The sequence below is a fragment of the Naegleria gruberi genome, assembly GCF_000004985.1.
Source record: "Naegleria gruberi genomic scaffold NAEGRscaffold_74, whole genome shotgun sequence".
NCBI lineage: Eukaryota > Heterolobosea > Eutetramitea > Acrasida > Naegleriidae > Naegleria > Naegleria gruberi.
In genome coordinates this window covers 56,197-69,528 of record NW_003163253.1, presented here as the reverse complement: position 1 = coordinate 69,528, position 13,332 = coordinate 56,197, and the positions used below count along the sequence as shown (strand labels likewise).

The 13,332-nt window shown below is 33.2% G+C and overlaps 7 protein-coding genes across 7 annotated transcripts; 2 read left to right on the top strand and 5 right to left on the bottom strand.

The window, feature by feature from the left end:
* Window positions 1-437: 437 nt before the first annotated feature.
* NAEGRDRAFT_53702 (uncharacterized protein) lies at window positions 438-2,162 on the top strand (the record flags this gene model as incomplete). The annotated part of the gene is made up of 1 exon (XM_002670154.1): window positions 438-2,162. One exon carries the CDS (start codon window positions 438-440, stop codon window positions 2,160-2,162), a length of 1,725 nt encoding a protein of 574 aa, XP_002670200.1.
* A 651-nt stretch (window positions 2,163-2,813) lies between these two features.
* On the top strand, window positions 2,814-3,655 carry NAEGRDRAFT_74822 (uncharacterized protein; the record flags this gene model as incomplete). Its single annotated transcript, XM_002670153.1, has 2 exons — window positions 2,814-3,202; window positions 3,244-3,655. The coding sequence occupies 2 exons, from the start codon at window positions 2,814-2,816 to the stop codon at window positions 3,653-3,655; spliced, it is 801 nt and encodes a 266-aa protein (XP_002670199.1).
* A 29-nt stretch (window positions 3,656-3,684) lies between these two features.
* Window positions 3,685-5,199, bottom strand: NAEGRDRAFT_59754 (phosphatidylcholine-sterol acyltransferase; the record flags this gene model as incomplete). The annotated part of the gene is made up of 1 exon (XM_002670113.1): window positions 3,685-5,199. One exon carries the CDS (start codon window positions 5,197-5,199, stop codon window positions 3,730-3,732), a length of 1,470 nt encoding a protein of 489 aa, XP_002670159.1. The 3' UTR covers window positions 3,685-3,729.
* A 256-nt stretch (window positions 5,200-5,455) lies between these two features.
* On the bottom strand, window positions 5,456-6,198 carry NAEGRDRAFT_74820 (uncharacterized protein; the record flags this gene model as incomplete). Its single annotated transcript, XM_002670112.1, has 2 exons — window positions 5,456-6,009; window positions 6,159-6,198. 2 exons carry the CDS (start codon window positions 6,196-6,198, stop codon window positions 5,456-5,458), a joined length of 594 nt encoding a protein of 197 aa, XP_002670158.1.
* A 194-nt stretch (window positions 6,199-6,392) lies between these two features.
* Window positions 6,393-9,820, bottom strand: NAEGRDRAFT_81918 (uncharacterized protein). The gene is made up of 2 exons (XM_002670111.1): window positions 8,981-9,820; window positions 6,393-8,709 (listed from the first exon to the last, which is right to left on the bottom strand). The coding sequence occupies exons 1-2, from the start codon at window positions 9,762-9,764 to the stop codon at window positions 6,605-6,607; spliced, it is 2,889 nt and encodes a 962-aa protein (XP_002670157.1). The 5' UTR covers window positions 9,765-9,820; the 3' UTR covers window positions 6,393-6,604.
* Window positions 9,821-10,190: 370 nt separating this feature from the next.
* On the bottom strand, window positions 10,191-12,411 carry NAEGRDRAFT_74818 (uncharacterized protein; the record flags this gene model as incomplete). The annotated part of the gene is made up of 2 exons (XM_002670110.1): window positions 10,191-11,678; window positions 12,214-12,411. The coding sequence occupies 2 exons, from the start codon at window positions 12,409-12,411 to the stop codon at window positions 10,191-10,193; spliced, it is 1,686 nt and encodes a 561-aa protein (XP_002670156.1).
* A 158-nt stretch (window positions 12,412-12,569) lies between these two features.
* Window positions 12,570-13,079, bottom strand: NAEGRDRAFT_53698 (uncharacterized protein; the record flags this gene model as incomplete). The annotated part of the gene is made up of 1 exon (XM_002670109.1): window positions 12,570-13,079. The coding sequence occupies one exon, from the start codon at window positions 13,077-13,079 to the stop codon at window positions 12,570-12,572; it is 510 nt and encodes a 169-aa protein (XP_002670155.1).
* Between the last annotated feature and the right edge of the window lie 253 nt (window positions 13,080-13,332).

Below are 13,332 nucleotides of genomic sequence, written 5' to 3'. Positions count from 1 at the left end.
TCACACAATGAAATATCTATCATACAAATAAATACTTTTAATAAGAATCAACAAGAAAACAATATTAAAATAATCCAAACATTCTGGAAACTTGGAAATTATCAGAAAACATTCTTCCGCATTCAAAATAATTGATTTTCTTCTTCCAATTTTTCTTAGAGAATACTAAGGAAATAAATTGGTTATTCAACTTAACCAATCAATTAATTTGCCAAAACAAAATTACCTCCAAAAACTGACCTTGAAAAAAACAGTTTCAAATTTGAATTTAAACTTATTGTCGGTGTTGCAAAAATCTCATCTCCAATCGCAATTAGAACCATTGGTCAATCATAATCCACTCAGAAACAAAGCACATTGACCGGAGTGACGATTTTCTCAGTGCACTTGCTCTTCCATTTCAACTTTATATAAAAACAGCATGAATGCCAAGCCAAATGGACAAAAGAAAGAAAATGATTAGATATCAGATCCCTTGCTCTGCATTGAAGAGATTATCAGTTACAAAACATGCATGTCTTAGTGGTAATGTTGTAAGATTTTACAGTAATACAGCAGCAAAATTAGATGGTCAACTAGAACAACATGAAGGAGCATGTCCCTTTGCAGGAAATCATTCCAAAGAGAAGAAAGAGGTAAAACCATATAGTAGTATTCCAGGACCTAAAGGATATCCATTAATTGGTGATGCTTTGGAATTCTTCAAACATTCACAGAATTCACAAGCTTACTTTGAAAAATTGGTAAAGGAATACGGAGAAGTTGTAAAGTTTGAATTGTTAGGAGCTAACAATGTCATTCTATCAAATCCAATCTATGTGAAAGAGGTTGCCCAACAAGATGAAGGTAGATTCTATGTGAAAGGTTTCAGACAAGTTAAATTGGATGAAAATATGATCATGGCCCCAGTTGAGATGAAACCAGACGAAAACTGGCAAGATGTTAGAAGTTTATTTAACATTGCCATGCGTCCTGATTTGTCAGAAAGCATTTCTTTACCACAGTTGACTCAATTGAATTCTGGTTTTATGAATTGTTTGATTGAACATTTGAAAAAAACTGAAAACATTCAGTCAACCATGAATCAAATCCAAGATGAAGATTTCAAAAAGTCAATTGCCAATTCTCCTGTTTTTCAAATTGTAAATCCAACTCAATTCATCTCCAGATATACCTTTAACGCAGTTTCAAAGGTCTTTTTAGGTGCCAATTTCTATGATAAATCTCTAATCTTACCATTCGATAGAGATCTATTCGTGAAGGATGCACTGAGATTTTTAGATATTGGTACACGTACAGTTTTTGATATTCCATTCTTCAAGTATTTACGTAGAAAGGACTATTTAGAATTGAAAACACTCTATGTTTCCATTATAGAGAGATGTAAAATGTGTATTAATTTATTTACTGAATCTAATCCTTCTGGAATGCCTCGATTGAAAGAATTGATTGAAGAAAAGGCGAAGGAATATGAACGTGGTAATGAGATGGCAACCATCACACTCAGTTCCTTCCTTTTAGCTGGTGTCGATATCACAGCCAGAGTTATGGCCATTACCATGTATAGAATAGCTCACGAAACTAAATATCAGGAGAAACTCTATGAGGAATTAGTCAAAGTTTTCGGAGAGCCATCAATTGATGAAATTACGAATGGAAATCTGCTTATCACAGCAGAGCAATTCAAGAAGCTTAAATTTTGTAGAAACTTTATTGATGAATCAATGAGATTGAATCACGTCATAGACACTTCAAGTTTGAGAGTTTTAAGTAAGGATTTGGAGATTGCTGGATATAAGATTCCTAAAGGTTCATTCGTGCACTTTTTTGAGAGTCCAAAGTATTCTGAAAAGTTTATTCCACATTCGATGGAGTTTATTCCAGAAAGATATGAAAAGAGTCATGAATGTCGCCCAATCAATAACTATGTACACAATCCATTTGGTTTGGGAGCTAGAAAATGTCCTGGATCTAGAGTGGCCACTACTGAAATTCTATTTTCATTGATTAATATTGTTAGACATTTCAGATTAGTTCACGAAAATCCAAATGAATTTCCAAAGATGGAAACTGATCAATCCATGTTCTATATTGATATGAATAAGAATCCAGTCTATTTCATCCCAAGAGATCATGTTAAACCACTCTTATCAAATCAATAAACACCAAAGAACATTTCGAATAAAGAAAGGAGGAAAAAATTCATGCCCAAACACACATTCTTTCCGCAACCAATGACATTGGAGCATAAACAGAACGATTAAGCACATCACGATGATTCTTGATAAATTCATTGGCCTTATCAAGAGTTTCCTTAGAAACAACTTCAACTCTCTGGAGCAGTAGGGGGAATTCAAGAGAATGAATATCCTTCTTCATGTCATTCCATTCATAACATCCCTCACTTGTGAATGTTCCTTCCCTTCCCAACAAGATCATCACAAGAGTGAAAATAATTTGAACCCTAGCAGGAGGTTTTAAAAACGACACCATTTCACAATAATCACTTCTTTTCAGAGAATTCAGTTCCGATTGGCCTCTTTTCAAACTTTCAAGAGTGATGATGGTGTTTGAACCAGTAATAATAATGGAGGAGGACATTCCAAAGATCGAGTTGTGATTTTTTTTTTCTTAAATTGATTATTAAGGCGTTGAACTTGAACCACCATTCGCATGTTCTGGTTTTAAAATTTCTATTTTAATGGATTTTTTAATGGATTTTACACAAAGATTGGATCTTGATCAGTGAATTGTTTCCTCGGTGGTGAGCTGGCAACTCTTTGAAAAACCTTCAAATTATTTTACAAAAAAAAATGAGAAGAAATAGATTAGAGCAAATCTATCATCATCTAGTTCCGATCATTGCACATAATTTCACATCTTCCGAAATTCCAGAATCGATTGATGATTATTCAAGTCGCATTGTGAGTAATGTTCATGTGTTGAAAAATGCTCCTCATGATGTACGAAACAATAGACAAATTATTTCACAAGCTGTTAAAAGAAATGGATATTCACTATCCTATGCTTCTGATAGATTGAAAAATGATAAAGAAATTGTCAAGTTGGCTGTTTCTCAATATGGAAGTGCTCTTCAATTTGCATCTGACAGTTTGAGAAATGACAGGGATATTGTTTTGGCAGCTGTAAAGCAAAATTATCATGCGTTTGAATATGCTTCACCTATTTTACGAAATGATAAGTATTTCGTGTTGAAACTCGTTGTATTACTAATTCTTTCAGATATGCTTCAAGTGAATTGAAAAATGATTTGGAATTGGTTTTAAAAGTTGTAAAAATTAATGGAAATAATCTGGAGTTTGCTTCAAAGAAATTGAGAAAGGACAGACGTGTTGTTTTGGAAGCAGTTTCGAATAAGGGAAGTGCTTTAAAATTTGCTTCAAATGATATGAGAAATAATAGAGAGATAGTTCTGAAAGCAATTTTACAAGATGGAAATGCACTTAAATTTGCTTCTGATAGTTTGAAATCTGATAAGAAATTAATTGAAATTGCAGAGAAAGTAAAGGAAGATATCAGATTCGAATTGGATTATTCCTTGAGAAAGAATCCACTTAACAAGGTTGTAAAGAATATTGTTTCCAAAAATGTTGCCCGAGTTTTACAATATATCAATCCATACGATAATGACTAATCATTTCAAATAATTGATTTCATTTCTTTCTGAGAGATTAATTTGTTTATAAAATTACATTGAATTAAAGTACATTAATTATTAACTTTCAATATTTCCAATAAAGTTTCAAATGTTTTTTCTTCATAAATAATTCCAGTATGACTTGCATTGAAGAAACGATGAATATAAACTGGTTGTTTCTGATATTTAGCAAATTCATCACAAATTTGAAGAGAATAGGATGGAACAACTCCATCTCCATCTTCCACTTTCAAAATATTCATTCCATGAACTAGGTCATTGAAATTCAATTCACTCATTTCCTTTGGACCTGAATATTCAACGTGAGTGATAGTTGGGATGCCATATCCATACAAACAATGAGTGGTGACATTTGGAGCAGCAATCTTATTATACTTATAAGCAGAGTATTCATGTTGATACAATTCGAAACCATTCTTAATTTTGGCATCTGTCATGAATTTTTCAATGTCTGCCAATGAAGAAGATTCATAATTCTTGACCACTTTAGTATTGTTATATGTGAAAAATGGATACTGGAATGGTGAATAATTTGGAGACATGTACAATGGTGATGGATATTGGTGAAGAATCTTTCTGGCATTTTCCAATTCGAATATTGGAAGTCCCCAATTGGTTCCTGTCATGTACAATATCAATGCAATTGGACTACCATCAAAAGCACCAGATAGTGGAATGAAATTTGAAATATATTGATCTTTCCACACTTGGTTGACAAAGTTTGCCAAAAAATATTGTAAGAAAGGACCTCCCATACTATGCCCAAGAAGGGAAACTTTCAAATTTCCATTCTTGTAATAGGTATCCTCAACCAATGATTTCAATGTGTAAAAATCACCTCCAATTGTGTTATTATTATTGGACCATTCTTTAACACCCAATCTCCAATCAATTGTGAGACCTCTCAAACTCTTTCCAATTTGAAAATTTCCATACTTGACCAAATAATCAGATAAATATTTCATATAGTAGGCCTTACTTTCCAATTGAGCAAAAACTGATTCCAAACCACCCATTCCACCAATGTCCTTTCCAAAAATTCTCACTCCACTATCTTTCTGTCTCAACAATCCATCTTTCAACTCAATAGACATGTCATGAACGAAACAATCCTCAGTAAAGAATGGAACTAACTCTTCCAAAGACATCCAAATTTGAAATGGATCTCTGGTTGTCTTTTCACACCACCAATGAGGTTCATTCACAGCATGATCTCTCTTGGACATGAGTGCAGATCCACCCAACCCTCCTACAGCAATCAATGGTGAAAACTTGGCATCAGTTGCCTTCTTATTATTACTATTAACAAATTTGATATCCTTTCTTCCTTGATACATGTTGAATAATTGGCCAATTTCAATCCGATCTCTGTTCAATAACTTTCTCAATTTTTCATCTTTAATTTTGATGGTTGGTTGTTGGGAGGATAATTCACAATTTGTTGATATAACAGACACCAAGATGATGATGATGAGTGCAAGGAGCAATAAATGATGGCTTTTGGGAAGAGAGGTCGTCATCTTATTTTTTTAGAATTGAATTTGAAGCATAAAAGAAATGGAGTTCTATTGAAATTTACACAAAAGCAAACAGGTACCATCAAACCCATTGGTATCATCATTACTTTTCAAACTACAAATAGCTGCCAAAGTAATGAATTGTAATATTGATATTCACATTTCCAGGTATTTCGGAAACTCTTGACCTAGCTCCAAAATGATGCATCATAAAAAATCAAAGTGTGTTTAATTCTATTCGAAATAATTGAGAAATAATTTATAAGGTAATGGTAGTACCTAACAAATCCAAGAATGCTCTCAACCACTTTGGATGTCCAGGCCAAGCAACACCAGTGACAATATTATCACTAACTACGGCATCTTCAGCTCCACATTGAACATATTCAGCACCAGTATTTTGAATATCATGTTTACAAGCAAAATAGGCACTAATTCTCTTTCCCTTCAAATGTTCTGGGAATGGTGTCAAAATCAAAGGTCCATGACAAATGGCAGCAATTGGCTTTTTCTTTTCAAGGAAATGCTTGACAATTGTCAAAACATTATCATGCAATCTCAAATATTCAGAACATCTACCTCCAGGAAGAATCAACCCTCCAAAATTATCCAAATTTGAGAGAACATCATCAAAATCAGCAGTAATAGCAAAATTATGTCCCTTCAATTCAGTGTAAGTTTGTTCACCAGGTAAGAAATCATGAATTGCAGTGACAACCTTATCACCCTTCTTCTTTCCTGGAGAAATGACACTAACAGAGTGACCAACCATGGTCAAGGCTTGATAAGGAACCATAGCTTCATAGTCCTCAACTATTTGATCCGATCATCATCATCATTAATTAAATTAATTGATTAATCCGATAATGAATTAATTGTCAATTCATCCATTAAATTTATTCAATAATAAATAATATTAAAATTTAATAAATCATCATCATCAGCAAGGAATGAACACTCACCATAATCACCAACAATGAGAATCAAGTTTTGTGCAACCATTTTTTTTGTCTTGGAAATGATTCTAAAATTGGATGAAATGAATTAAAATAGCTAGCGCTTAAATTAATTTAAATAAGCGACAAAGAGAACTGAAAATTTTACAATGAAAAGTTTTGTTTGGCTTCAATGGTTTGTTTTCAATTTTCATTGAACGTGTAATAAATTGAATTTTTACAAATTTTCACAACAATTTTAAATAATTTGTATTTTATTTGAATCATAACTTGATTGGAATTCTTTTTAATTTTTGTAGAGGAGGGTTGTCTGTTGGGATCATACTTTACAACGTGCACTCACAAGGTGTGTCATCTATTACAGTAGACAACAATAATGGCACGTACAATGAGTGCTATATTCAATATATTTGGATTTGAATTTGTCCTAAAATTTAATAATTACAAAATGATTATTGAACCTCATCTACTTCTTCGTCAATTAAATCTTCCTCTACAGCATAGAAACCAGTATTTTGATCTTCTTCATTACCAGTGTAGAATACTCTAGCTGTTGCCTTGAAGGTAATTCTTCGGCTTTGACCTTTTTCCTCATCCTCCTTAGTGATAATGACACCAGTCGGTGTGTAACCTGTAGTTGCTGGTGCTCTAAAGTTTGGATTGAAACTAATTCTTTGTTCTTCTTGTCTGATTTTAAGAATTGGTTTGGTATGTTGTTGTTTGTCAACTGGAAGTGGTTGTTTCTTTGTGACGAATTCTCCAGAAGTTGTTGAAGTTTGTCCTTCTTCTTCATCTTCTTTTGTTGGATCAGTATGTCCAGATTTTCCGTGATCCTTACGGGCAATCTTCTTCTCCTTGGTGGTAGTTGTTGTTGATGTTTTCTTAGGACTCTTAAACATGTTAACAAATGGAGAGAACCACTTTGATTTTGGAACTGTAAAATCTTTGATTGAGAAGAATGGCTCGATGACCTTATAGTTAGGGTGAATTCTCTTAGAGTTTGCATTGGCAACAGCAAACAAACACCAAGAAATTTCCGTCAGAATACTCTTAATATCCTCAACATCAAACTCCTTTTCCTCACTGTGAGGTAAGAATAAACTAGCATATTCAGTTACATCCTTATTTCTTTCTGGTCGTGCTCTTTCGGCCTTCTTCTTTTTCACACGAGTTCTAGGAATGCCACTGTCCTGCAATAATTGATAACTCAATGTTTGCAAGAAGGCAAATTGTTGACCTGCAGCAGAGGTTGTAAACTTCATAGAGGCACGAACACTGATAGAACCCTTTCTTCCATTGCCTACAATGGCAGCAGATTCTTCAGCAGAAATCATGCCCTTCTTTCTCTTTTCATGCAAGTAAACTTTAAGAGCTTGAATGGCACCATTCTTTGTATTTTCAATATCACCTTGTTCTGTGAAATAGAAATTGCAAATATCGTGTCTCTTGAAGTGTTTTGGATCAAAACCTGTCTTGGCATCATATTTTAATGTCCAATATGCCTTGTCAGTCAAAATTAAATAACGATCTTGATTGATTTGATGTTTGTTAACTTTGATAACATGCCATCCCTTAATAATTTCTTCATGATATGGATTATTCATATTTTCATCGTCATCATAACCTTCATCCTCTCCCATACCATCATCTTCATAATTATTCATGATATTTTCATCGTTGGAATGTTGTGAACCACTCTTCTTTGAGTCACGTCTACGAATATTTTCATTGATAAAGACACGTGCCTTATCAATGATTGATTTTTCAACTTCAGTTGGAGTCCACCAATTCAAATCTGGTCTAGAAAGTAATCTCTTCATACCACTCAAATCAGCATATTCGCGTACTTTATACAATTGAGCTGCAGAAGCTAAAATTTCAAATTTGAAAAGTGGTGTAATATCTGTACTGTACAAACCAGCCAATTTGATAATTGGCTTTAATTCATCTCTAAAGAACATGCCATTCATATCATGTCCTTCTAAAACCAAACGTAATGTAAGTGTTCTAGTTGCTTCATGAATGTCAAAATCCTTCTTTGGTCTTTCTCCTGTGCCAGAGTGTGGACTTGGTTGAAGAGTAATAGCAATTGTTGTTAAACCAAGTGAAAGAGCATCAACTAGATCATCCTCCTCATATGCACAAATATCACTCATTGCTAAATAAACTTGTTCTAGAACACATTGTGATTGTTCCTTGTAAATTCTCTCAACTGCACGTGGATAATCAAAGGCAGCATATTTCATGTGATCCCAATTCACTTGTAATTTGAGTGGATGCAAAAATTCATTCAAAATTCTTCTCTCAAACTCTGGAATATAATACTTTTCAATGATAAATTGTTGAATATCTGTACATCTGTCAAGGTTTTTAGTTATATCTCTAAATATCCATTGAATAGTTTCATCTTGAGTAACTTCAATTTCAACCACATCAACAATAACACCATCTTTATAATATCCAACATCACGTGGATCATCACTGTATTTAATCACGTACTTTTTCAAGTTTTGTTGAAGAAAATCTCTAATATATACGTGTTTTGATTTTTCATTATCTATTATAATTTGTTGTTATTTGTTGTTATTATTATTATTATTCACAATATTATTAGTATTAATTTAATATTGTCATTTTGATATTATTGTTGTATTATCATGATTAACGAGAGATACAATTAGTATGTGGATGAATACAATTTAATAATATATACGAGATCAATAGTGGTCGTTTTGTCGTTTTGTATTCATATACAATATTGTTAATTAATTAAACATATAATTATTATTATATACATCACATGAACCAATTATTAGAAAATAACTTACGATTTTGTGGTGGTTTACAGTATTGTGATATTAAAGTACCAATCAGAGAGGCAGCACAAGACTTTGAAAGGAATGAATTCAAAATTGTATCAATCACCTCAGGAGCTCCCTCATTAAACAATGTATTAAACAATTCGTTAAAACTCTCCCAATCAACTTCGACCTCAATTTTTCTAGCCTCAAATTTATCTTCTTCTTCTTCAACAATATTTGCTGCTGTTGTTGTTGTTGTTGTTGTAGTAGTAATAGAAGGAGTTGTTGTTGCAGAGGCCTCTACTGTGGTGGTACCACCATTCAAACTATTCTCAACTAACTTTTCATCACTATTTGCTACAACTTCTGTTGTTGTTGATGCTGATGCTGATGTTGTTGTTGTAGAAGGTTGCAAATTATTTGTTGTTGTTGTAGAAGATGAAGATGAAGGTGATGTTGCCGAATTATTATTAGAAGAAGCACCATCATCACCACTAGTAATATTCAACGTGGAAACACCAACAATCAATGGAGAGGTACCAGCCAACACTGGAGAACTCACACTTCCACCTGATAAACCTGATGGTGTCGATAAAAGATTAGTGGTTGGTGTTGGTGAGGAGGCAGAAACCAATTGTACCTGATTCTCAGACTCGACTGTTCTCTCCACCTCAGCAGCTTGTCTAAGTTTTTGTTTATATATCTGACAATGAATTGGAGCTGTGAATAGGGCAGCTGTAATCATTTCAGAAAACTTTTGAAGTTTGTCAAAAGTTGGGGCTAATAATTCACCCTTCTTCTTTGGATCCATTTTGAAAAGGTTCGTTTTCTATTGTGTAGATGCTCACTGTGTTATGTGTTTTAAATACAATATCTTTTCAGTGTAATTTTTAATTAAAATTGATGAGTGACAGCTTTTTTTTTATTGCTCTTGACGTTTGTGATGTTGGATGATGACATATTCACATCACCGATTTTGTTATTTTCAAATTACGACCATTAACAGTCGTATGAGTGCATTAATTGTTGATTTATTTGATAAGAATGTGGATATTGGTCAATTCGTTTAGTTAAGTTAAGTTTCTAATGTAATTGAGAAGAAAGTTATTGAAGAAGAATTAAATTGATAATCATCCCGAGATAGGTTCAATATCTAAAACTATTCAAATTTTTAACATCTAAATTGTCATTGCAATAAATTGTAAACTCTATTAAATATTATATTTAATACTATGAATTACAATTTATTCAAAGGTAATGGAGTTAATGGCTTCACAGCTGGTCCATGAATTACTTCTCCATCAGTTGCCTTAAATCTACTTCCATGACAACTACAGTCAAATGTCTTTTCAGCATTATTATAATCCAAATGACATCCCAAATGAGTACATGTTGGATGGAAGAGATGATATTCACCCTTACCATCTCTATATGCAGCTATTGTTTCTAATCCTTGTTTACAAATTCCACCATCTTCAATTCCCAATTCATCTATTGTTCTTGCCTTAATAACATCACGAATTCTGGTGGCGACGAAATGTTTGGCAACATTGGATTGGAATTTGACCATTGAGAGGGTTGATTTGGTGAGATCCCATCTTCTGGCATCGAATGTTTGAGACCACAGGCCAGTTGTGTCTGGATCAAGAGTTTCGCATATCATATCTGAAACGATTAATGAGGCAGCACTCAAATTGGAGAAACCCCACTTTCTACAACCAGTTGCCGTATAAACAGTATTAATACCATGATGCAATAATCCAAAGTATGGAATCGTATCTGCAGTAAAGTAATCAAGAGCTGACCAACCACAAATTGCCTTTTCAACTTTGAAATTATTAAAACCAAATTCGATTAAATTATCGTAAATATCTTGGCTGTTTCCTGTTGGATGGAATTCACCACACTTGTTGCTATTACCAGCAATAATGAGGATTTTACCATTTTCTGCACTTCTGATTGACTTGATTCCAAATTCGTCGCACTTTCCAATAGTTATATAGTTTCCAATAGGTGCTTTGACTCCTTCTTTCATTTTGAATGCAACACAATAGGAAGATTGTGCTTCAATCACTGAGAAGTGTCCAGATCTATCTAAAATTGGTAAATGTGTTGCAATGACAACTTTATCTGCCATTACATTTCCTTCATTGGTTGAAATAATGTGCGGAGAGGCATATTCTACACCATGCACACGAGAATTCTCATAAATAAAGACACCACTCTTTTCTAATGCTTTGGCTAAACCTTGGCAATAGGCAAATGAGTTGAAGACATATTGATCTTTTAGACGAATGGCTCCCTTATTTGGAAATGGTATTTCTTTTAAATGATCTGGATAGATGTAATCTACTCCGTATAGACCAGCATGATTGGCAGCGTCAATTTCATCTTGAACAATTCTCAATTCGCTATCTGAAAGGGCAACAGTATACGAATCTGATTTAGTCCAATCACATTCGATACCATACTTCTTGATAGTATTTCCCATTTCTCTCACGCCTGCCATGTTCATTTGGGCATATTGGGAGGAAACACTTCTATTAAATTTCTTTTCAATTTTCGAATAAATAATGGAATGAAGTGCAGAAACCTTAGCTGTTGTGTTATTCGAAACTCCAGAACCAACTTGTCCACTTTCAACAATTGCAACCTTCTTACCCTTCTCCACTAATTTCAATGCTGTTTGTAAGCCAAATACACCTCCTCCCACAACACAAACATCCTTAAATAACAAAAAACATTATTTCGAATAATTTAAAATGAATGAAATTTACCACCTCTGGACCTAATCCACTGAGTTTGGGAAATTGAGTTTGAGACTGTTTGAAAGATTGTTTCCAAATTGATTCGATGGGGATCTTCATTTTCTTTTTGAGTTTAATTTCTGAGTTTAGAATGATTCGGTTGGAAATATTCTAAAGTATTAAAGTGTTAAAAATGTAGAATTAACAAATTTGGATTAGGCTTAGAAGAGGAATTATAAGTTTTTGAAATTGATTCAATTAGTGTTTACTAATTTCAATGATCCTAATTCTGATGAATCATTTTCTCCAAATATTAAATTGCATTCGAATGCAATTTCCACTATTTCGAATAACACAATTTCATATCCAAAGCACTCTAAAATCTCCATTATATTTCTCCAATTCCACATTTTACATTTCACTCTTCTTTCTTCCACCAATCTCAAAATGTTTACATCTTTTCAAACATCTCTGATTACATCTTTTACAATCTTTACAATACAATTTCAAAACAATCTTTTTGGTGGTTTTTGCCTTCTTGTGAAAGATTGGCATTGTCTGTCCACCATATCCTTTCTGTTTAATGACATAAAATCTTTGACCTTTAGCTGTACGTCTTGTTTTACCTGCCTTGTATTGTGAAACTTTGTGTTCTTTATGTGTTTTACACTTGACACAATAGGCATTGATCGTCTTGGGGCAGTTGACCATTTTTTTAGATAGGTGGGAGGGAAATTGAAGTAAACTATTTCAATTCTGAAATAGAAATTTGAAAATAGTTTAAGGATGAACTTTGAACAACTTGTTAAAATTCAAAGTTGAAAGTTAAAAGGAAGCATATGAGAATGATGCAATTATTTGAATCATGATCAGATGTGAGGAGTTGTTTTTGATCTCCAATGTGTAGAATAGTCTAGAATTGACTTGTTGGAATATTTCAATCTTTCGTATAATCCAAGAATTGTAAGTAATGTTTCCACTTGAGCAGAATCAAATAAATCGACGGGATAAGGTGAATGGTTATGTTCCAATTCTGCTAGTTTAGCATTAATGTCATTCCTCAATATTTTGACATTTGGCAAATTCAATTCATTGACACTTCCTTCAGCCAAGTAGCTTTTCACAATATTCGAAACTAACTTTTGCACATTTGATCGATGTTTCTTGATTGTTTCTGTGTTATGAAATGCTGTATTGAATTCATGATCTTGATACTTGATTACCAATTTTTTGTAATGTTGCACATCTTTGTAAAATAGAATTCCTTCAGGACAAAAACTTCTCCTTGCAAAATCCAACAAAACCTTCAAAGTTTCCTTGTTGTTGAGCACGGATTCAATTTCACTTTCCAACACTTTATGCTCACCTCGTTTCTGCATTGATTCTCTGAAAACAGGCCACAGAATTGAAATAATAATCTCAACGAAAGCATACGAAAGAAAAATGTGATTGTTTGGAATAATTCTTGCCAGATATTTGAAAAACTGAACTTGGGTAGCTATGAAATAAATCACAACAAGAAACAATCTCGAAACTGACAGGATGATCAACTCTGATTTGATTCTAAATGTATCTTTTTCTGTTGTAAAGAATAAGACAATAATTACAATCAAATCAATTGCCAGATAAAAC

Bases quoted from the DNA above. Each gene is read 5' to 3' on its own strand.
- NAEGRDRAFT_81918 (XM_002670111.1), bottom strand. From the start codon at position 9,764: ATGGATCCAAAGAAGAAGGGTGAATTATTAGCCCCAACTTTTGACAAA. The intron at 8,710-8,980 runs GTAAGTTATTTT...AAATTATAATAG, and splicing joins CTGTAAACCACCACAAAATC to ATAATGAAAAATCAAAACAC.